This window comes from Schistocerca americana, chromosome 2 (genome assembly GCF_021461395.2).
Source record: "Schistocerca americana isolate TAMUIC-IGC-003095 chromosome 2, iqSchAmer2.1, whole genome shotgun sequence".
Classification (NCBI taxonomy): Eukaryota; Metazoa; Arthropoda; class Insecta; order Orthoptera; family Acrididae; genus Schistocerca; species Schistocerca americana.
The window spans coordinates 694,809,443-694,833,790 of record NC_060120.1 but is presented as its reverse complement, the minus strand read 5'-3'; the positions used below and the strand labels follow the sequence as shown (position 1 = coordinate 694,833,790).

Below are 24,348 nucleotides of genomic sequence, written 5' to 3'. Positions count from 1 at the left end.
GCCATTTCGATGTTCGTATGATGACTGAAGGGAGGGACAGTGTTACGTCTTCCATGGTGAAACAAACTTCGAAAGACCGAATTCAGTATTTTGGCCTTCTCCCTGCTATCTTCCGTTTCGATGCTGGTGTGGTCACTGGGAGAATGAATAGATGATTTTGACCCACTTACTGATTTTACAAATTACCAAAATCTCTTAGGGTTTTTAATCAGGACAGTTGACATTGTCTTACTTAAAAAATCATTGAATGCTTCTCTCATTGCTCTCCTTATGCTCATTTTCGCTTGATTCAGCTTTAGTTTGTCAGCTAGGTTTTTACTCCTCTTGAATCTGAGATGAAGTGCTCTTTGCTTACATAGTGCTTTTCTAACAGGGCCATTAAACCAAGGTGGATATTTCCTATCCCTTAAAACCTTGTTCGGAACATACTTGTCTACGACATATTGAATGATGCCCTTGAATTTTTTCCATTCGTTCTCCACATTTTTGTCATCATCACCAAATATTTGATGTTGCCACTGAGATATTCTGAAATTTGTATCCTGTCACCCTTGCTGACCAAATATATCTCCCTACCTTTCGTAACATTCCTTGTAGGACCCATTATCATAAATGCTGTCACAGTCTTATGATCACTGATACCTTCCTCTACGTTAACTGATTCAATAAGTTCAGGTCTCTTTGTTGCCAGGAGGTCTAAGACGTTACCCTCACGAGTTGGTTCTCTAACTATCTGCTCAAGGTAATTTTTGGGCAAGATATCCAGAACAATGCCACACAAATCCCTGTCTCTGGCACCAGTTTGATGGCAGAACACTGCCAATCTATACCTGGCAATTTGAAGTCACCCCCTATTACAATGGCATGATCAGGAAAATTACTAATGATATTCTGCAAGTTCTGTCTTAAGTGCTCTACAATAATCAGTTTACGTACTGTGTAAATTCTGTACATTTGATGGTACGTGAAAAATCAGGAGTTACCATAAGACAGTTGCCTTAATTCAGAACTGCATAATATTCATCATGCATTGACTGTTCATTAACTCACCATAATTTTACATGTTTTCTATGTCGATTACTGTGTGTGGCTTTCCATCTTCCTCACAATATGTCTAACTTTGATTTCCTGGCATTATTGATACTTAAGCATATTTGATGTTTCTTCCAACAGTGGACTTGATAATACAAAAGAGTTAAACAACAAAAAAGGTCTAGCTATATGAGGGGAAATGAAGATTTAATGATTCTCTCATGAAGCACGTAAATGAAACAGTCCTAAACACAACACAACATAATCAGTTACAATATTCAGTTATATCACTCCACTCCTTGTCAATGGGCATTCACACCTATCCAACTTCCTGTGTGCACTAGATGAATGTGACCACTGTACATAGAGACAAGGGGGGTGCATGCAACTTTGTAACGTCACACGTCTCTGGTTTTCTTGCATTGGCCCCTGATTTGTGCATATGGTGGCCCATGCAAAGGTGAGGGAGTCTCACCATCCAAGATGGGGACATATTTGTAGCAGTCATGCAGAACATGTCTGCAGTTCTCTCCACAATGTGCTTTGTTTTACTTTATCTTAGTATTAAGAATATTGAATTTTTCATGTACATTAGCACTTTGTTCAGGTGGTCTAATGAGAAACACTTGGAATTTGAAAAGCATTATTGAGCATTTCCTTCTTTATACCACATTAATTCAGAGAATTATAAAGACATACTGGAACTAAATGGCTGTATAAAATTTCTCACAACTATTTACAAGCTGGAAACAACAAGGCAAACCTGAAGAAAATTAGAAGCCTTCGTTCATACCTCTGACAAAAATATGTTGGAAAAAAAATTGAACCACTGAAGTGCTTAATGAAATAATTTAACTAAAAGCAAGAAATAAAATAGATTAGAAAAACAGTTCATGTGTCTTTGAATGATGCTCTAAATCTATACTCTTTTTTTATCAGGAAAAGTGAGCGAGCAACAACAATTATGACAATAAAACTTGTAAGGAGACATTACTACTTCTTTCACCACACACATTCTCTTTCCTAGTATTTGAAGGATTCTCTATTGAAACATTGTTGTGACTGAAAAACTTTTGGAATCTTTTTTTATACCTTTCGGCATGGATGATAGAAACTGTCAAGGCCACATAACAGCGGACTGCATGATGATGTATGTAATCCACCAAACGAATATCTTCTAGTAACCTTTTAGATTCTAAGATTGTAAGTTAAAAACTGAATATTAAATTTTCATTTGGTGTATATGATCTTGAGCATCATTCAAAGGCATGTCAAATGTCCTTCTAATCTAGTTTATTTGTTGCTTTTACACTAATGCTTTCACAAAACATTTGACCTTTTTTCAGTTTTTATTTTTTTATTTTTTACTTTTCTTCAGAAAGCTTAAAATACAATTATTTAAATACTGATCAGTATTCTGTTAATACTGAGAGTATATGGATCAAGAGAATGCAGAGAAGTTTCAGTGTATTCTGTGATTTGATATTTATTTGATTTTTTTATGTGAAAGAAATTCGCAATTTCTAATGTGATGGGAAGTGGTCTTGTGATAACTGTTTCAGCTTGAGATGGTACACCTTGATGCCCGCAATGCTGTCACAGTCAAAGAGCAGTTCAATCTTAGATGTAGAAAGTGCTTCTGTTCTAAAGTGCTGCTCTGCATCATATGGTGGATTGCTTCTCAAACATACACACACTCTTTGACAACTTCCTTCAAGGCATAGTTGATCTTCAACAGTCTCATTCAAAATGGAATAAAGGATCTAAGGTTCGAAATCAGCTCAAAATCACACGTACTTGGCCAGCAACAAATATTTGTCTGCCTAAGGGAGCTCACACCTGAAGTAAGACTTTGCGACTTGTGAGCAATTATCACACAGCTCAAAGTCAAAAGCAACTGAATTCACTGAATTTTGATGTTGAATTTGTCATCGTAATCAACAGCTATTGACTGAATAGCGTAAAAATGTTTATAATTAGTACAAATTTTGAAAGGATTGTAGACGTGAACAAGAACTGACCTTTGTGCAACTGATCTCGATGCATCCAACAAATTTCAACAATTTCACCCAGTGACCCATTAATGAGACCAGCACTAACTGAAATGTTTACACTCAACATATCTCAAGTGCAGACTGCAATAATGGTTTCATCAGCAAGTCCACCATAGTCACTGGCCAAATCCTTACAAACTTGTCAGTTTGGCAAGCCTCTGTTGGTTCCAAGCAATGTACTGTGCATTTTTTGGATAGATATGAAGCTGAGTCACACTCTCCAATCTCAAATGAAGACAGTGGCAGATACAGAAAAACCTCAAGGAGGGGATGCTAAAAATATCCTGTACTATCTTTACTTTTATCATAATAAAAAATAATCAAGTCACACGCAAAGTTTAAGAAAGTTTTATTTAAACTGATTATACACATGTACAAGACAATGCCATCTTATGATACAAAAAAGTTACACTTGTGGTTCTCTTCCTTAAATGAGGAATTCTACGCACCTATTCTTCCTGGCAAATTGATTAATTACATCGTCAATAGGACAATCATTGTCGACCTCAGCCACGTCTTTGTATGGTGCAGTGTTGAAAAACTTCTTTCTACTGTAGTAATAGATGTGGGTAGATAAGCAAGTATTTTGTACAGCACGTGCAAAATAGGATAGTCAGATATAGGACAAACAGTCAATGCTTGTATAACAGAATCGCGATCATTAAGGGCGATTATGCTTGTTTGTTTGTACTGAAGCATCTCTCCCATTAAACTCTTTTTAATCACAATGAGTGACTCTTCTTCAAAGAATGGTAGGTTGGTTAAGCACTGATTCAATTTATGTGTCAGATCATTACCGTTGTGTTTCAGTAGTTGTGAGGGCAAAAATATGTTGAATTTTAAATGATAAATATTTTCTTCGGCAAAACGTTCTCTCATGTCAATCGTAACATGGTCCAGTGTTGGAATAAAAACAGTAGTTTTCCAATATGTCATACTCGATAACTTTATTCTGTCGAGATGTCTGATGAAAGAATAGTGTGCAGGCTGACTGACAGGGGCAGTGTAGGTGGCAATGCGGGCAGCCCCGCAAGCGGAGGGGCGTGGGGGGGGGGGGGGGGGGGGCCCATATGCATCCGCCACTGAATGAAGGTCATATATAGCTCAGCCATATAGGACATCCCTTCATCAGCAGTGAAGTTGCCATCACAAAGTCAATAACGCAATTCAATGAAGACAATATTTTGATGTCGTACTTTGATGGAGTTCCATGAAATTGAAGAGATGCCACAGATGAAAAGTATGCTCGTAAGACTTTGGCTGCTTGAAAATCAATGAGCCAAGGACAGGCTACAATTGAAATAGGTCTCCAATGACAACAACATCTAAATTACCAAATTCACCATTTTGCCATCATTTGACTTAGGTCAATTACAGCTAACATTTCAAACAAAGTTATTGAGCATTCATCAGTTATGATCCAATGAACATAACTGAATTTAGTGACTTCTTTCTGTAGTCTTTCAACAGCCAATGGTACACAAGTTATTTGAAGCTAATTAAGTTTTTCTTAACCACTCTAATTTCTTTCACGCATTTAAATCTGTTTTCTTAGAAAACTGCATCTCATACTGGTCAATCTGCTACCCCACTTGCCTATTTCTCACTCTTCATTTGTCAATGAAAATTTCGACAATTTTTTTTCGTCAAATCACTAATTGAGGTGGTGTTTCTGGGACATATAAGTTATTACTATAGCTGTTATTTTCACCAATTCTGCATCTTTTGGTTTGCAGTAAACCGGTATGAGATTTGAAAATGACTTCGGTCATGGAACCATCAGATATGTCTGGAGATGATTTATATGAATTCAGAAAGCAGAAACAAAGCCCTGAACTGTGGAAGGGAAGTGTGATAAAACAAAAGAAGGTCATGCATGGGTTCAGAGCATACCAACTGGAAAGGAAATAAAAAGGGAAACATGTGGAGATGGCAGGTATCATATAATGTCCATTGTTTTATTCCCTGTACATAACACTATGACCGGAAAAAAAAAATCACAACACCAAAAAATAATTAATGTAGAGTAATAAAATTTTGGGAATAAATTTGTCTAGGTAACATATCTAAGTGATTAACACTGCAAAATCACAGGTTAATGTAAGTGTGAGATAAGCCATTGCAAATGTGAAATGCTGGTACATTAACAACCAGTGTAGCCATTAGAATGTTAACTTCTGAGCTTGCAAGTAATGATTGAAGGGATCACCGTGTTAAAAAAAAGTCTACAGATACGTGTCTGTATGTTGGCTCCAATTTCAATTGCACAGCAAGTGGGATTCTTCCTACACATAGGTCAAGGGGGACCTGAAATTGCATAGTGTAACACTGAAACTGGTAACAAAAATAAAATAAAAATGGAAATTTAGACAGCTGAAGGTTTTGTGATCTGATGTTTTAACTCTCCCGTGTTACAAGCCAAGGCACTAAAAAGGATATTGAATTCCATTATATTGCCTGTTTTGACATGCATTGATTAATTATGAATGTTTATTTATACACAGATAAGCCAAAACATTATGACCACTGGCCCCCCCCCCCCCCCCAACCCCTGGCGTTGTGGGCACGTGACATGGTAACAAAAGTATGTAAGCACAGCAGACACAGACAGATCAACCAAGCGATGATATGGCCCGCAAAAGGTGAAATCCATTGAGATAAACCACTTTGATAAAGGACTATTATTATTATTACGCAGAGCCTGTAAACAAGTATCTCAAAGCCGGTAAAGCTGGTCAAAAGTTCACGTGCTACTGTCGTGACCATCTATGGAAAGAGCTAGAAGTACAGTGAAACTATCACTAGGTGCTAAATGGTTGGCATCCATGACTCTTCATATAATGTAGGGTTCGTTTCTTGTACATTTCGAACATGGACCTCAGCAGCAGACCTCCCCCCCCCCCCCCCCCCTTCCCCCCTCCTACGTATTCACATGTTGACCTAACATCATCATCAATTACGATTGCAGGGGACGGGCACGGGACCATCGGGATTCAACTGACAATCAATGGAAACATGTCGGCTCTTCAATTGAATCACATTTTTACTACACCACAATGTCGTTGAGGTGGATGGTGACACAAAATGTGCAGTGTGCCATGGACGCAGGCTGGTGGGAGCAGTATTACGCTACTGGCAACATTCTCCTGCACTTGTATGGGACCTGTGCTAGTAATCAAAGACACGCTGACAACTGCGAACCACTTGCATCCCTTAATGCTTGATGTCTTCCCTGATGGCAATTTCATTTTTCAGCAGTATAATCATCAGTGTCTCAGAGCCAGAACCAGAACCGGTGCTGCATTGGTCTGAGGGAAATTACAGTGAACTCACATTGATGTCTAGTCAACCAAATTCACATAATGTAAATCCTATGGAACTCATATGGGTCACTGTCAGATGCCATCACCACATATGCAAATCAGCAGCCTGTTATTTATGCAAATTACATGACTTGTGCATAGATATCTAATGCCGTATACCACCACAAAACTACCAACAAACTGATAGATCCACGATGTACAGCATCAGTGCTGTATCTTATTCCAAAGATGGACAAACCAGCTATTAAGCAGATGGTCATGATGGTGTGGCTCACCAGTGCACAAGTAACAGGAAGTGTATGAACATGTTGAAATGATTAAAAAGAATATATTTTCCTTGAAAATATATCATTTTTTAGTTACACAATATTTATGATGATAAAATTAGTGTTGTTGGGCACAACATCCAACCATTCTTCTCTAGAAGCCTGAGGGTGATGATATATGAAAAAGAAACTCAAAAATTAAATGCTTTAGACAACACAAGACAACACCACTACTCCCCTTGTCCCCTGCAAACATGTGTTATCCTTTAAATGGTTCCAAACCTTTTAGCTCCACAGTGCTGCATATAGCATCTACCTGGGAGCCTGTATCTAATATTTTCTGGGTCTCATGAAAAGCGAGTTGGGTCTCACACGATCGCTGTTTCCGGAATCCATATTGATTCCTACAGAGTAGATTCTGGGTTTCCAGAAATGACATGATACGCGAGCAAACAACATGTTCTAAAATTCTACAACAGATCGACATCAGAGATATAGGTCTACAATTTTGTGCATCTCCTCGACGACCCTTCTTGAAGACGGGGACTACCTGTGCTCTTTTCCAATCATTTGGAACCTTCCGTTCCTCTAGAGACTTGCGGCCACGGCTGTTAGAAGGGCGGCAAGTTCTTTCGTGTACTCAGTGTAGAATCGAATTGGTATCCCGTCAGGTCCAGTGGACTTTCCTCTGTTGAGTGATTTCAGTTGCTTTTCTATTCCTCTGTGAAGCAGCTTTGGAAAAAGCTGTTTAGTATTTCAGCTTTACGCACGTCATCCTCTGTTTCAATGCCATTATCATCCAAGAGTGTCTGGATATGCTGTTTCGATCCATTTACTGATTTAATGTAAGACCAGAACTTCCTAGGATTTTCTGTCAAGTCGGTGCATAGAATCTAACTTTCGAATTCACTGAACGCTTCACACATAGCCCTCTTTATGCTAACTTTGACATTGTTTAGCTTCTAACTTGGCACGTACCTGCCTAAAACGCATTTTACGATTGCCTTGAACTTTTTCCATGAACACTCAACATTGTCTGTGTCGGAACAGAAATTTTCGTTTTGATCTGTTAGGTAATCTGAAATCTGCCTCCTATTACTCTTGCTAAACAGATAAACCTTCCTCGCTTTATTTATATTCCTATTTACTTCCATATTCAGGGATGCGGCAATGGCCTTATGATCACCAATTCCCTGTTCTGGGCTTACAGCGTCGAAAAGTTCGGGTCTGTTTGTTATCAGTAGGTCCAAGATGTTATCTCCACGAGTCGGTTCTCTGTTTAATTGCTCGAGGTAATTTTCGGATAGTGCACTCAGTATAATGTCACTCGATGCTCTGTCCCTTCCACCCATCCTAAACATCTGAGTGTCCCAGTCTATATCTGGTAAATTGAAATCTCCACCTAAGACTATAACATGCTGAGGAAATTTATGTGAAATGTATTCCAGATTTTCTCTCAGTTGTTCTGCCACTAATGCTGCTGAGTCGGGAGCCAATTATTAACCTAGCTAGGTTGTTGAGTATAACCTCGAACCATAGTAATTCACAGGAACTATCCACTTCTATTTCACTACAGAATAAACAACAACTAACAGCGACAAACACGCCACCACAGGTTGCCTTCAATCTATCCTTTCTAAACACCATCTGCGCCTTTGTAAAAATTTCGGCAGAATTTATCTCTGGCTTCAGCCAGCTTTCCATACCTATACCAATTTCAGCTTCGGTGCTTTCTATCAGCACTTTAAGTTCTGGTACTTTACCAATGCAGCTTCAACAGTTTACAATTACAATACCGATTGCTGCTTGGTCCTCGCATGTCCTGACTTTGCCTCACACCCTTTGAGGCTGTTGCCCTTTCTGTACTTGCCCGAGGCCATCTAACCTAAAAAACCACCCAGTCCACGCCACACAAGGTGATTGGTATGAATTCCATACAGAAGGGCATTAACTGTTCTATATGAAATATGTCTTAATTGTTTATTAACTCTTGTTTTCAAATTTTCAGTTAAAAGAGAGAGATGATAGAAAGAGTAATGACATACATATGGTCTGCTTCCAATCAAAATTACACATTTTTTTTAATAGCTGCTTCATTCACATTCTTATATTCACCTACAGATTTTAATCGCACAAGGCTTTCTTTGTAATGAGCTGTTTACGTGTCTTAATGTGTATAGAACTATCTTGCAAGACATAAAAGTAAGCCACACTCACATACAAGTAAAATATACATCTCAAAATAACTGCAGCTGATCTGATACACCTGTCAGACTGGCTGTGGCATTTTTGTATTAAGGTGAATGGTGAGGTGGTTCGTATCTCCTGGCAGGAAACCCACACCATACACTGTTAAAATGGAATTCGCATCATTCAAAAGGAAGATAATGCTGAGGTGGTTCATGTCTCCTGGCAAAAAGCCCACACCATACACTGTTAAAATGGAATTCACATCATTCAAAAGGAAGATAGTATACCATTAAATTGTGATGTTAAGAAGAAATGTTAGCCTCACAGTGAGCATAGACTAATTATGTGTAGTCTTGGAAAAAAAGTAGAATAATGGAAGATGGGAGAGGAGAGGGGTGAAAGAAAGTTGAAGCTAAACTTCTTTTCAATGAGAAAGTGTACCACATGTGATGCTATACCTGGCAGAATGTCGCATTTTCTTGCTCATTTCAGAAAAACATAAGAAACATAACAATTATACATGACACAGACCAGTGCATTATTGTGAATTTACACTTGACTAATCTTGGGTTAATCTACTGGAGAGTAGGATACAAGGTAGTGCTAATGCTGTTGGTTGTGGAGCTACAGCATGTGTGCAGGCACACTTCCAATGCTCCTAACACACAAGAATTCTTTACTTTCTGGACTCCCCACCCACTTACGAAAGCAACTTTTCCTGCACACAGGATGTCTAGTCCCAAAAGAGCCTGAAGTACATCAGCTAAGATGAAATACTGTCCAATGAAGAAAATCAAATTTATCATTTTTAAACCAGTAAATAAAAGCAATGAGAGAAAATAGTTATGGTCAGATAAGTTTGGATTGGATTAAAGTAGAGGTGTATAGCGAATCATTCTTCTATTATTGCTCAAATGATCATGGTACATTATTTTGTCTTCACTAAACAATGTAAGGTCGTTAATGGCATACATATTTAGTGCAGATGATACTAATTTTTCTACTGATTTTTCACAATAGTATAATTTTCAGAAGCACACACGCTTATTTACTGAGTAAAAGGAGAATAATTCCTACAAAATAAAATTATTTATTCCAATTTGGCAAAAAAGTTACACTGTGTCAAAACAGAAGGAAAACTTCTAAGATTAAGAATACTCACAACACGGTTTTCCAAACCAGCAGCCAAGTATAATAGATCTCCATCTTTCAATTGGAGATTTTTCCTTGTGTCTTCCATCATAGAATTTATGTCCTCTATAAGAGACACGTTTTCTGAATTATTCCCAACAGGAATTATGATCAGCTTTTCTAAAGCATAATTTTCGGCGAAAGACTTTTTAAAATATCTCCTCATGCTCTCTGATAAATAGTCCTTTCAAATAAAGAAAAATTATTAATTTAACTGCATAAAAACAATTAAAATAAAAACAATACACCATTGCAATAGAGGACACCACCACTGAAGTAACAAAGTAACTGTTTTTTTCACTAATGTATATGTTTCTGTTCATTCGCAAAATTTCAGCACAACAGACCATCACAGTTACACCATACAGCTCATAAATAAATAAATTCACTGTGGATTACTGTTCTAAAATTTGTTGTAGGTACAGTATACGGTGGTTCAAAGCCTTTGCATCGAACATCTAGGAGTGACAGGCAGATAGTCATGGGGAGAAACGGTGACACCAGGCATCCTTCTGTATCGGCTATGTTCCTGAGAGGCAGTTTGTTGTAAGCACTATACGATGTAGGTAAGCAGTGTGTGTTGTCTGCATTCCAGTCATCTACTCTGCATGAAAGATGGTATGCCGAGACAAGTTAAGTTCCTGATTCACTTTTAAAATATCCTTTTCTGCATAGACACACATTATGGTACAAGGGTAATATATTTCCTATCTCAGACTCATTAGCCAACAACATACAATGAGCTTTTTGCCGATTCTTATAGAGAAGAAGTGTGTTTAAAATACAATTCGACGTTGTGACTCTACTATTAGCAATAGGAGGCTTTTCTTTTAAGCACAAGACATAAATGCCGAACACTTTTAATTTACCACATAAAGAAAGGAGTGAGAAAGCAAATCGCCTACTCCAAAATCTAGTACTCAAACATAAAACAGAAAGTACCAAGCCATGAACAACCCTAGTTGAAATTAGTCTGTATATCATCACATCAGGCAATATTACTCTGAGTTTAGTTATACAAACAGCAAAATGGGCAAACCAAAATTACTTACCAACATAAGACATTTACAATAACAACAGTACACTGTGACTGAGTCAAAGAAAAATATCCTTGATCAAAATGGATCATCATCTACAGAAATGTACACAACATTCACATCAAGTCAGTCATGAAATATGAATGGGACATTGTCTTCAATGACAAATTTCCAAGCAATGAAAAACTCGACAAAATACACTTTAATTTGACTAACAACTGCATTATATGTAGAAATGTTGAAACATTGGTCTGCAGATTTGCTTGTGGACAAAGATAAGTGGAATTGCCCCCATCAGAAACTGGCAATTATCGACATAATGCCCCCTGCAGATGGAGATATAATTGAATTGATATGGCCGGGAAGACAGAACTAAGAACAACACTGCAACTGGATGCTTTTGAATACTACAGCACATACAACACATCACTAAGCAGTAACAAATTATGACTGTTTAACATGTAATGAGAATGAACACTCGAAAACCATGACATATGCCAAATATACAGGAAGCTTTGACAATATGCTAAATGTAATGACAAAGTCATAAATACAAGGAGAAGAGGAGGATGAAATCAAGTGCTGCTAGTGATAGTGGTGTAGCTCTAGCCTCTGGAAAGAAATGCTAATTCCTATGGAAAAAACCTGAAACTTTTTAATGTATGAAATAACAGACATTTTTCCATGCTACTTAACGTGTATATGTCTGTATTGTGTTAATAAATTGGACAGTTATTATTATTAACAAATTATTTAAAAAATGGGGATAGTATGCAGCATGGCCAGTTAGTAGGTACTGTTAGATCATCTTGTTGTCACTGGTCCGGTGAGTATTTAAGGATGGGAGGAATTAAAACAAACACAAAAATTGATGAAATCAGAATTGATCAGGTGAAACAACTTTGGTATCTTGATATTATAACCAGAGGGGACAAAGGATGCTTATTGAAAGTGAAGATAAGGGCTGCATTGGCTATAAAGCCATTTATGTCCAAAAAAACATTTTAAGCAGCAAATATATGAATACATGTGCCAGAAAATAATTTGCATGAAGTATACTGCTCTGCAGAAATTAAAATTGGACTTTAGTAAAATTGGAGAGTAACCAACTTGAAGCTGCAGAATTGTGGATACGGCAGAAAATGAAAAGAATGAGTTGGATGGAAAGAAAAAAACCTGCACGTCTTGAGGGAAATCAATAAAGGGGGAAGATTCCAAAATAAATAAATAAAATAAAAAAAAAATAAAAAAATGATATGTCATCAGACACAACACTTTCATCAATAACATTCTTGAAGGGGAAAGAGCTGGGAAAGAAAGGAAGAGGACAGTCTAGGATAAAGTATTTGGATGACATCAGGAAGAGGATAGGATGTGACAATCGTATTGGAACTGAAACAAACAGCCATTGAAAGAAGAGAGTGGTTGTATCAACGAGGTATTAGCCTTTGGAATATGAATGAAAGTGTTTCCAGGATGTGTAAGTGAACGTTTTGTCTGTAACAAAAGTGTACCCACGATGTCATCCATCTCTCCTAGAGGTTTGATGCAAAGATTTTTAAACAACCTGTGTATGTTAATTTTCATCACAGATGGGTTTTACCCAAAGTGTGATACTAAATTTGATCCAAAACAGTTAAAGTATAACTATGTGATAAAATCTGTTACTTTTGATGTCTTAAATGACTGGGGAAAATTAACAATAATTTTTAACTGGTCTATGTTTAAAAACACTCACATATATCACTATCAATATACCGGAGTAGGCAGTATGCAGCACATCAGGTTAGTAGACTGACCGTGACAGTTCATTTAAATGTAAAACAAAGAAACAATGACTGCAAAATTGTAAATCTATTAAATTTGCTGTGCCAAAAATATACCTACCTTATATTATGCTCTGTGCTATTCATTAAGCTCTCCAGTGTGACTTGTAGGAGCTAGTTAGTTAGTTTCATTTTCCAAGGATCATAAGCATAATATATCATAATGATGTGGAATGAATCATATTCATTTGTAAATATGCCTACATGCTGATCACTTACATGGAGGAAAAAATCACCAATTAGAGTAATAAAAATTCTTCTACAGAATAGGAATTGTAAGGGGAAACTCTTTCAGTTTATTTTACTATACTGTCTGTCAGGCATTTTGTCACCATATAAATGATCAAAAATATTGGTTGTAACACTGTGCATCCTTTAGTTAGGTCACAGAAAATACCAACTGGCACAATTTGGTTATTTAATGCTTGTAAAATCTGGTGAGTGAACATGTAACTAGCATTACCAATACAGCATCCACTCTGGAATCCAAACTGGAGGATATTATTGTCACTGAGAAGAGATACTAATCTAGAATGCATCAATTTCTCAAAAATTTTGGAAAATGACATCAGTAGTGAAACAGGTAAGTAGTTCCTGATGATGTCTTTCCTATCATCTTCCTGAAAGTGGCTCTTAACAATGGCATAGTTAAGTCTCTCTGGAAAAATGCCTTGAGTTAGTGATGCATTACATATTTCAGATAAGAGTGGTCTTACTACATGGGAATAAATCTTTAATACTCTCTTGGAAGCACCAACAAGTCCTTATAACAAATAGTTTTTGAGGGAATATATAAGGGGTGATTAAAAAGTTTCCGTTCGACAGCATTGCTGCAGTGTACATGCAATGTAGCACGACTCCGATGGATGTATAAAAGTACGACATGTAGGCAAGGGATTAATGTGGTGTATAATGAAAAATGTATATGGGGCAGCATGTCTGTCAAAAACCACTATTGTAGAAAAGTGTAACACAGGAAGCTACTGTTTCATGATAATGCAAGTTCTCATACCATAAATGCAGTAATGCAGAAGTTAAGCCAAATCAAGTGGGACACACTCGAACACCCACACTATAACAGTCCCGATCTCTCCCCACGTGATCATCACACCTTCGTTTCTTTAAGGGTGAATAATTCCTTTCAGACAAGGATGTACAGCAGACAGTTACAGACTTCTTCACGCAGAAGTACATGGTGTTTTACCAAATAAGTATTTTCAACCTAATGCATTGGTGGGATGGTTGTCACAATGCTCACAGCAAGTTTGCCTGATTGGTATTCTGATTCTGGACTGTTAAGTCCTTTGAACAGTTACTTTTGTCATCCCCTACATAATTTTCTTAATTTCAAAAGGAGAAGCTGGTTAGACATTCATGCGACTGAAGTTTTGCTAATTGTTTTTCAATATACTGCTGTGATTTTTCTTTTGAACTGTTTGTCTCTATACTTTGTACTATATTTAAGAAATTAGATATAGTTGCTACCTATGACTCCTCATTTACGGCCCTTCCATTCAATTAAATTGTGTTGATGTCATTTTCTGTGGCTGGTTGGCCTATCTCTCTGTCTGAATTACTGATTTCTGACATTATGTGTATGTTCTTTGAATTTTCAATAACTTTTCTTAGTAGTTTTTAAAGTGTGCAACTACTGCAGAATCTCTACTCGTTCTTGCCAACAGATACACTTCCCTTTTTCTTTCACAAGATACTTTAATTCCTCTTGTGAACCATGCTTTTTTACATGGGTGATTTAATGTTCTTCTTGATTATCTCATGGGGAAAGCTGTTTTCAGAAAAATGATATGAATTTGTCGTGGACTAGATTTAATTTTACATCAGCATTTGGTTCATTTATAAATTTAATCCCAGATCATTGTTCTGTTGTCACTAGTAATTCTGATTTCCACTGAGGAATATCAATACTGTAAGGCACTGTCTTATTTATCCTAACTAACTGTACATTATGATTAGAGAGAACAGTTGTTACTGGATGAACGGTTATTTTCTTACTTTGAGCTTAATCAAAGAAAACATTATCAATCACAGTCCTACTGTCTTTATCCACCCATTCTGACATCAAATTGTAAAGATCTAAATGTTTCCAGATCATTTTTCCTATCAGAATTCTTTAGAAAATCTACACTGAAGTCACCACAAATTACTAACTGCTTGCTGCTGTCTGAGTGATACTACAGTAAGGAATCCAAAATTCTCATAAACAAGTCAAAATTTCCCAGTGGGAATGTGCAATCCATCATCTAACCTCCAGTTCTCAACCACATGACACCACCAAACTATCAGTTAACAATGAATGCCTACTGACAACATATTTTGGTTGTTACCTATCATTTTACAATAAAGATAATGGAAAATCTTTGTATTAGGTCTTCAGTAGCCCTATGTATGTCAGCCCAGGTCCAGTGGCTAGCAAACAGACATAATTGTTCCATCACAAATATTGGGGAAGTATAAGAATCTTACGTACCATGTGTTCCATTACAACAATGTAAAATGAAACAATTGTGCACAATGGAGCTTCAAATACGCGACATGTGTCAAGCGCTGGCAGTTCTACCTGCCAAAATGAGCCTTATACAACATCAACATATAATTCTTGAGTACATTGCAGATTATAACAATGCTGACCTCGGTACTTGGCACTTGTCTTTCAACACCACTGATGGCAAACTCCAGAGGTAACAACAAGCTTTCAAACAAACTGTCGTCTCACCATATACTTAGTCATAATTTATGTTAATTTTCTCACATTGATTTCTTAATTGTCTTCTTTCACAGCTTGTTTTCTTCATTTATATTCTGCATGGACATCCCCCCCCCCCCCCGCCCCCCCCCCTCTCTCTCTCTCTCTCTCTCTCTCTCTCTCTCCCCCCCCCCTCCTCCTCCAACACACGTCTGCATATCAATATTTGCTTTTCATTATTTAACTAAGTTTCTTCACCCTTCCAATATTTTACTCTGTGTTAACCTATCTTTTGTTTACATTTGTACTTTTGTATCTTTAAGTTTAGGTCTCGTCTTTGATTTCCATCTCAAATCTCTGAAATGCCCAATGGGAACTGACTGTAAAACAGAACCTATGGCTCCATTATGAATTCATCTTTCATAAATACCTCATTTGTCTTTGCCTTCTCTCCAGTTGGCTGTCATTGCCTCTACCCTTTTCATCATCCAAACCATTGGCTCCATTCAGAATCCCTGTACTTTACTGGCAATAGGAATCTACTGACTAGTAGGCTTTTTAACAAATTTTTACATGGACACTGACTGAATGGCACTTCAAGTAACCGATGGTGGCCTTCACACAGTTATACTAATCTCACTGCTTTGTGCCATAAGGTTTTTAGAGTAACTGATAAAGGGTGATGGCTTCTACATACCGTAGTGAGGCGATGGTTTGAACGGCTTGAGTAGTCACATGTTATCATAAAATGAATTGTACAACCTCCATTATCTACTGAAAAAATGCAATGTTTTTTTTGTGATTTAATCATACACTATGTAGCATCTCACTCCCCCCAGTTTTGACATATCACAATGCATCTAGGGACCTATTATCAATGTCCTCTTTTTTCATGCTGGCATACCGTAGTCCATATCAATTCAGGCAGGCTAGGAAAAAATCTTACCTTCATAGTCTCGGATGTTACTGAATTTAGCATATGCTGAAATGAAGGAAGGAACACGTATTTTTTTTTTTTTCCTCCAAAAAAATTTCTGATCCGCGATACAGCCCTAAAAAGATGACACTGCAAGTACAATTTTGAAGATGCAAATTTTGGAATTTTTTTTTAACAATGCTGTATCTCTGGAACAGTTTTAGATATTTTGTTGTTTTTTTTTTATTTGAAAGATAATTGCTTTATGATTACAAAGAAATCCTCCATTTGGACTTATCTGTCCAAGTTCTTTTACCATAGCGCTCTCAACTACTTTTTTTATAATATATGGAAAAAAATTTTTTTTTTCAAACATAAAACCTGTTCAATTACCACAGTATCACATAACAGGCTCTTGAAAATCAAAACCTAGCATTATTTAACATAATTTTAGTTCTGAAAGATGAGTAAGAGACTCATTTTCAAGCATTGTAAATGGTTCCAAAATGTATGCAAAAGGTCCAAAGACTTAAAGGTTTCAATATACAATTCTGTGCACTCTGTTTTGTACTGAAATTAGCCAGTCAGTGAATTAAAAATGTGTTCCACTGCTGCAGTATCTTCTTTTGATATAGAGTAATGCCTTCCTGTTGAAACAATAGGAACGGGAGCACTTACAATCTTCAAAACATTGTGAACAGGAAGTGAGCACTGATGGCGTTGTTGCTATCCTTCAACTGGAAACCTATATCCAGCTGCTGGTCCATGTGGTAGCATAAAATTCACTACAATGTCATTTAACTCATAACTGGTGTCTGTAATCTCTGCAATCCACCAGTCACAGTCATACACACACACACACACACACACACACACCACAAACATCCACCTTCTCAAGTTGTGAATCTGAATGTTATCCTGCTGTTTCTCAGGTGTTGGCCGAATGAACGAAATTTCTTCTTTCTTGCTCTTTAAAGTGCGTGCAATATGAGTTCGCCCATCACTTTGAGTCCAAATATGTTTCTTCTGAATTCCTTTCACACTGAGTAGTTTGTTTGGACCATTCTTCTTTTTTCTGCTCACGGAATTCTTCAATTTCCTCTTTGGACAAAAGAATGAGGGCTGTAGATGTGTAAGATTTCACGACTCTTGTAAAATCCTCAGCATTCTGAATCAAAGCTGTATTTGGTCTGAAAAGATTGTGTTTTATGGTATGGTGCTTCAGTGGGACTCCTACACCATCACAAGGCCCCTTCCTATGACCAGTAGCACTGTATACCAAGTGAGTTAGCACAAGCAACTTACTCAGTTTCAACAGTTGGTAATGATTTTTAAAGTGACTAGGTGCACCATCAGAAATAATGATGATCTTCTCTGCCTGTTTGCAGTTGAAGAACTTTGCACATTGCTAGCAAAGTATGTGCTGAGTCATATCCTGTGTCATCTTATAACTGCAACACTTGTGGTCTTGTTTTGAAAATATGCCACTCCTGTAAAAATTGAAACCTAGTCATTACTCCAATGAAAGCCTTGTACTTCTTGTGGGAGAATTACAGACACCAGTTCTCAGCAAAATCACAGTGAAGCACTAAACATAGTTCTTCAGCCTGTACATGTCCTTTCACTTCTGCAATGTGTTGTTGTTGCAATATCTTCAGATGCTGATGTGTTACTGCTTTCACTGACCATTTACCAAGTTCATCAATGAAACTGTCAAAGGCAACAGTTTTCTTAATTAGTTTATTTTACTCCCATGTCACATATGTAATTTCTGCAGAGTTATCTGATACGTCTTCTAGGCCAAGAGTCTGTAATACAGACCTCCCTTTCCAGGGCAGTCACCACATTCTTGAAACAAACAAGTCTCTCACTGTACGTCCAGACTACTAATGACTACACGCCCAACCAAGGTGTCATGTCACATGCTCCAGTAAGTTCTTCAAACTTACCACACATGTTCAAAATTTGCGCAGTACACACACAAACGGACATCTCTAGGTGGGTGTGTAACTACCCACTTAGGTTGTAGTCCATCATATTTTGATCTTCCAATATGCGAATTTGTACAGTTGCTTTTATAAATTGCAAAAGTTCCTTTAATAATGCGAGTCCTGTACCTCTTCACTTTCACAACTTTCTGACATTCAACTGTTACAGTTATGGTGTCATTTTTGTTGGCACTCTGGCAAAAACAGTACCATTTATCTTCCAGATAAAATGGCTGAACTATTTAAACTTGAGCTGCTTCCACAGAATGATCATAATAGGGTTTTGGTCTTCCAAAGACTCCTTTTACTGACCTCACATTTCTTGATTTGTCTACCATGTACTTTGATACTGATGGAATGAGGTTCAAAATTGTTTTCTTTGAAAATGTCTCTGGAATAATAGTTAAAACTTGCACCTTTTCACTGTAGGATGCACAATATTCAACAGCTGAACTGATATGTGAAAAATTCCTAGCAAGAGGTGCAAGAGTGCTTTGGTTCTTTTTCTTCTGAAGATGGAATTTGTACTTTGAAGAGTGTGGTCAGTTTTGCTGTAGTGTATTCATCCATATCTTTAGTAATTTCTCTTTGCTTTCTTGATGCATAGAGCTTATGACTCAACTTCACTGACCACAGTTTCTTAACAGGATTAACACGTATCTCTGTAGTTGACAGATTCAGGGTATTTAATTCTTCCTCTATTGATGCAAAATCTGCGCCATGGGAGGCTTCACCTTATTCAGATACTATCATTGTCGTTATTCTGTCAAAACATTTAGGACACAAAAAGTCGCCACTGGAAACATCTTCACTTTGAAACAGAGTCTTCAAATGAGAACACTTATTGCCAACCTGAACAAAGTCTGTTTTTTTGTTTGTCTTATACATCACTCTTTTATGGACATGCAAATCATCAGCACACTTCACTCTCCTGTGGCCCCAGTCAGAAGACATTTCAAACAGTCCTTTTCACAAAACACACTGCAACTGTGTCAACTGGCAAATTCCTCACAAAAACACAGACTCACTGGATGTCCCCAGATTTCTTAGAAGCCTCTTCAGTAAACAAACTATCACTGAACAACTACAAAACAGAAACCTCCAATGAACAACCATGACAAAGAAACTGACAAGAAACAACAATAAAGTGTAAGAAATATCTCAGCAATGAAAGGGAAAAGAAATAACTGCAACAAAGAAGGTGATAAGAAATAACTGCAACAAAGACAATAGAAATAAACATTGTAACAAAGAAAATAGTAAGAAACAACTTCAGCGAAGACACACGTTATCCTTGAAAGTTAAAAAGAATGATTTTTTCAAATGAAACCTGTCCAACTTAAAAGTGGAAGCTCTCCTTTACAGACAATATAGTACTACATGGTACTAAACAGGAAAGAACCTAACTTCTCTGGATTCACATTTTTGAAAAAAGGTTTTTTCTGTAAATTATGAAAAAAATTCGAAAGGCGCCAGTAAAAGAAATTTGACAGGTATGTCCAAACATAGGATACCATTGTAATCATAAAGCAATTATCTCTCAAATAAAAAAAACTCTAACAAACTATCTAGAACTGTTACATTTTAAAATTTTTTCCAAAATTTGCAGGGTGTTCGCAATGTCATCTTTGGTGGCCTGTATCTCGGGGCAGGAATTTTCTTGGAGAAAACATAAAAATGTGTGTTTCTTACTTACTCCTGAATTTTAACCTATGCTACATTCAATAACATCAGAGACTATGAAGGTAACCCCCATGCCTGAAGTGATATGGATTATGCCTGCTTGAGCTTGATTAACTAGGTGGATTAATTTATTATCTGTGCCTATGTCTTACTTCAGAGGCAGTATATTTGTGAGAATGTAAAACATTTGAGACAAGGTTAACAGTGCTGTGGTAGGTGCCAATGCAAGTAGCCATAGCTATTTCTAAGAACAAGATATTATATACCTTACAAAACTATATAGTAAAAGAGATGTCTCAGGTTTTTCTTTTTAATTTATAAACTCAAATCTATATTGTTTTAGCACACTTTAGCTGACTGACATTCCATTTTTTAAAAAAAGATAGTGGTTTCTGTACAATGATCTATATGTGTAAAAAGTTATGTGGGGATATAAAGACATTACAAAAATCACAGATACAAACACTGTTGAATCAGTTTCATATTAGAATGCTTAATGTGTACCATCAACATGGTGAATCATGATGAAGTCAATGCTTGTTTAACTACAGAGATGGAATGTTCCTGGATTTAATCCTGATGTGGTGGCCACAATCAAATGTTCTTAAATTTTATGTCTAACCTCCTCTCAGCCAGTAAGTCTGATAACATCTGTACCAGAGAGAGCTGATCCATTCAAACTCAAGGCAGCTCAAACCGTTCCCTGCATGTCTACCCCTCCAACATGACAATTATCAATAATGCAATTGCTCCTCAGTGTATATTTACATTATACTGCAGAATACAAGTTCATTGACACTAGCCTTTTCTTCTAATTCAAATATATAAATATAAAAAATATATACTATGAATATTACACAAGTTACTTACAGATACATTTGGGAAAACAAGAGCCTTCACTGTCATAGAAGAAGAGTAGCTGTTATTTTCGAACCATGTAGGTCCATATTTCACTAGGAGTTTGGTGACATCACGGATCTGGCAACAAATAAGTAAATAAATGTCATTTCTCTCGCTTTCCCCGTGGTAAAAACCTAAAGCCACATGCTGGATGCAGAAAAATATATATATATATGCCTCTGTATATGTCTGCTTGTGTCTGTATATGTGTGGATGGATATGTGTGTGTGTGCGAGTGTATACCCGTCCTTTTTTTTTTGTGTGTATGTTTGTGTGTCTGTCGACCTGCCAGCACTTTCATTTGGTAAGTCACATCATCTTTATATATATATAAGAGCATTTTCTAAAGTTAGCTCAGCATCTACACAACAGCAGCAGCATAGATAACAGCACTGTGCGTAGTTCAGCTACAGACAGAGGTTATGATAATTTTAAATAACAGCATTCTTACCATATGTACCTCAATCTACATCTACTTCTACATCTATACACCTATTTTGGAGTTCACACTTCAGTGCTTAGCACAAGGTTCAAAGAACAACTTTCAGAAAATTTCTCAACCATTCCACTCTTGAATAGCACATTGTAAAAATAAACATCTAAATCTTTCCTTTCATTTTATTACAGGGGGCATCTCCACCTATAAAGGTGAGAGCTGACAAAATATTTAGCCACTCAGTGGAAAAATCTGGTCATTAAAATTTCATAAAAAGATCTCACTGCAAACAAAAAATGTCTTTGCTTTAATGATTTTTGGCTCTTTCTTGTATAAATTAAGATAAACATCCTTGGGGAATACCCGATATTGCACGAGACGACTTCTCGTCATCCCATAACTATGAACAGTGACCTTTCCAACAGGATATCATGGATCCATGAATCCAGTTGCATAACTGTGATCATAATCCATAGGCACACAATTTGCTTAGAAACCACTTGTGAGGAATGCTGTCAAATGCCTTCTGAAAATCTAGAAATATGGAATCAACCTGAGAGCCCCCATTGATACCACTTTTTACTTCGTATGAATAAAGTGCCAGTTATGTTTCACAACAACAATATTTTCTTTATCTATGCTGTTTCTTTTTCAACCAATTGTTTTCCTTAAGGTGTTTTATAATGTTGCAACACAGAATCCTGCTACAGATCACTGTCAATGATATGGGCCTATAATTCAGCACATTACTTCTATTTCCTTTCTTGTTTATTTGTGTGACATTGGTACCTTCCCAGTCTTTAGATATGGATCTTTTGCCTAGTGAGCAGTTGTAAGTTATTGCTAAAATTGGAGCTATTTCATTAGCATATTCCAAATGGAACTTAACTGGTATCCAATCTGGACTGGAAGACTTGTCTTTATGAAGTGATTTAAGCTGCTTGGCTACACTAAGGGTACTGACATCTAAGTTACTCATCTTGGCAGCTGTTCTTGATTTGAATTACAGAATATATATTGCGTCCATCTTCCTTGGTGAATGAATTAGGGAAACCTTGTTTAGTAAGTCAACTTTAGTAGCTCTGTCATTGTTAATGTTACCATTGCCATCACACAGGAAGGTATTAATTGTGCCTTATCACTGTTATACTTTGTTACGTACAACCAGACTTTGTGACATGAGTCTCATTAAAGAAACTGTTAAATGCATCTCGCATTTATGTCCACACTAAGTTCTGAGCATCTGAAATTGTTGCCAATCTTGGAGATTTCGTGTTGTTTTAAATCTGGCAGGCGACTTTCCATTGCTTCTGCTGCAGTGCCCTGACCTGTTTTGTGTACCATGGGGGGATCTGTTTTGTCTCTTATCAATTTATTTTCTATAAAACTCTGAACTGCAATCAGCACTATTTATCTGAATTATGGCCACATGTGGTCAATGCTTACATATTTAATATGTGTGGGATGGAGACTGTCTCTTAGGAAGGAGTCAAGGGAATTTTCATCTGCTGTTATACACAGATATATCATGCCCTTATCTCTGCTGCATTTGGATGTTATAGTGACCTTGTAGTCACTAATTCCTGTATCCATCATGACACACACTGTGTGTTTAGGATTGTGTGTTGTTCTGAGGTCAGTATACTATTGCAACATTTGAACTTTGTGTGACTTCCTGAACTAACTGCTAAAAATAATTTTCAGGGAAAGATTTTACTGCAGTTTTGAATGACGTTTTATGCATACAAAAATTTTTAAACATGCATTTTTGGCAATGCTTGTAGGATAGACAGAAGTTATCACCAACAATTACTGAATGGACTCATAACCAGTATTGATATTTACTGTGAAAGATATTTTCTCACTGTATAGGATTAATAATTTTTATGATTCATGCCCAAAACTACATACAAGCACTAAACCCTCAGAAGGAATACGTAGAGAACCCCAACGGGAACTATCAGCTCTGTCATTAAGAAAAAGGAGACACAAATAGATAAATAATGGCTGTCTCGTGTTTTGAATTATGCAGCTTGTCCGTTCATGTTGTATACGTGGACAAGTAAAAAAATTCCTGGATTTTTCCCAGATTTCTCTGTTGAAAATAACATTTTCGTGGGTGAAAATACACCATATCCCACGTGAAATTAAATTTTTTCCATATGACAGTATACTTTCCCATGGAGCTATAAAACATATCACTCTTCTGAATGGTAAAGGTTTTATACAGCAGCATAGAACTTCCTGGCACTTCAGGAAACAAAACCCAGCAAAAACCACAAAGAAGTGTTTTGGAAAGATCTCCAATGTGCGTCAACATGTGCACAGCATATTTTCATATTACGAAAGTATAAATATGAACTCCACCAAATACAGCACAGTAGCTAATGAAGCACTTAAATCAAGATTGCAGTATGCTTCTGTCAGCCAGTCATAGCACGTCACATGATCTTGCAAGCCAGTGACAGTAGATATTCAGAGCATAGGACACATAGTGTGGTATATATCTTGTGTAAAAGGAAATATACTTTGAAAGTAAGCATTTCAAACCACCATTCACAAATTTTCCCACAACTTATTAGAATGGAAACAGTTGTGATGTCACACTCATCGAAAACAGTTTGTTGTTGTGAAGTATTGCATAATCTTCATCCTAAAGTTGTTGGACACATTTTGCTATCAGCAGACATTTGTGTGTCCACTGCATTTTGTTGTTATAAATGGCACATTTTCTTTGCAATTGAACTTTTATTTTGGTGTTATTCTCTTGTTTATGTTTCATTGCTGCAGTGTGATTTTGCA

At 36.8% G+C, this 24,348-nt stretch overlaps 1 protein-coding gene across 3 annotated transcripts in view; it reads right to left on the bottom strand.

Moving 5' to 3' along the window:
- Nucleotides 1–24,348, bottom strand: part of LOC124593519 (aspartate--tRNA ligase, mitochondrial) — a 146,484-nt gene that overhangs the window by 14,317 nt on the left and 107,819 nt on the right. For all 3 annotated transcript variants that reach the window (XM_047131938.1, XM_047131941.1, XM_047131939.1), the window contains 2 exons: nt 21,081–21,188; nt 10,028–10,240 (listed from right to left, as the gene is read on the bottom strand). In XM_047131938.1, the coding sequence (XP_046987894.1) occupies nt 10,028–10,240; nt 21,081–21,188 (321 nt within the window). The remainder of the gene's footprint in view (nt 1–10,027; nt 10,241–21,080; nt 21,189–24,348) is intronic.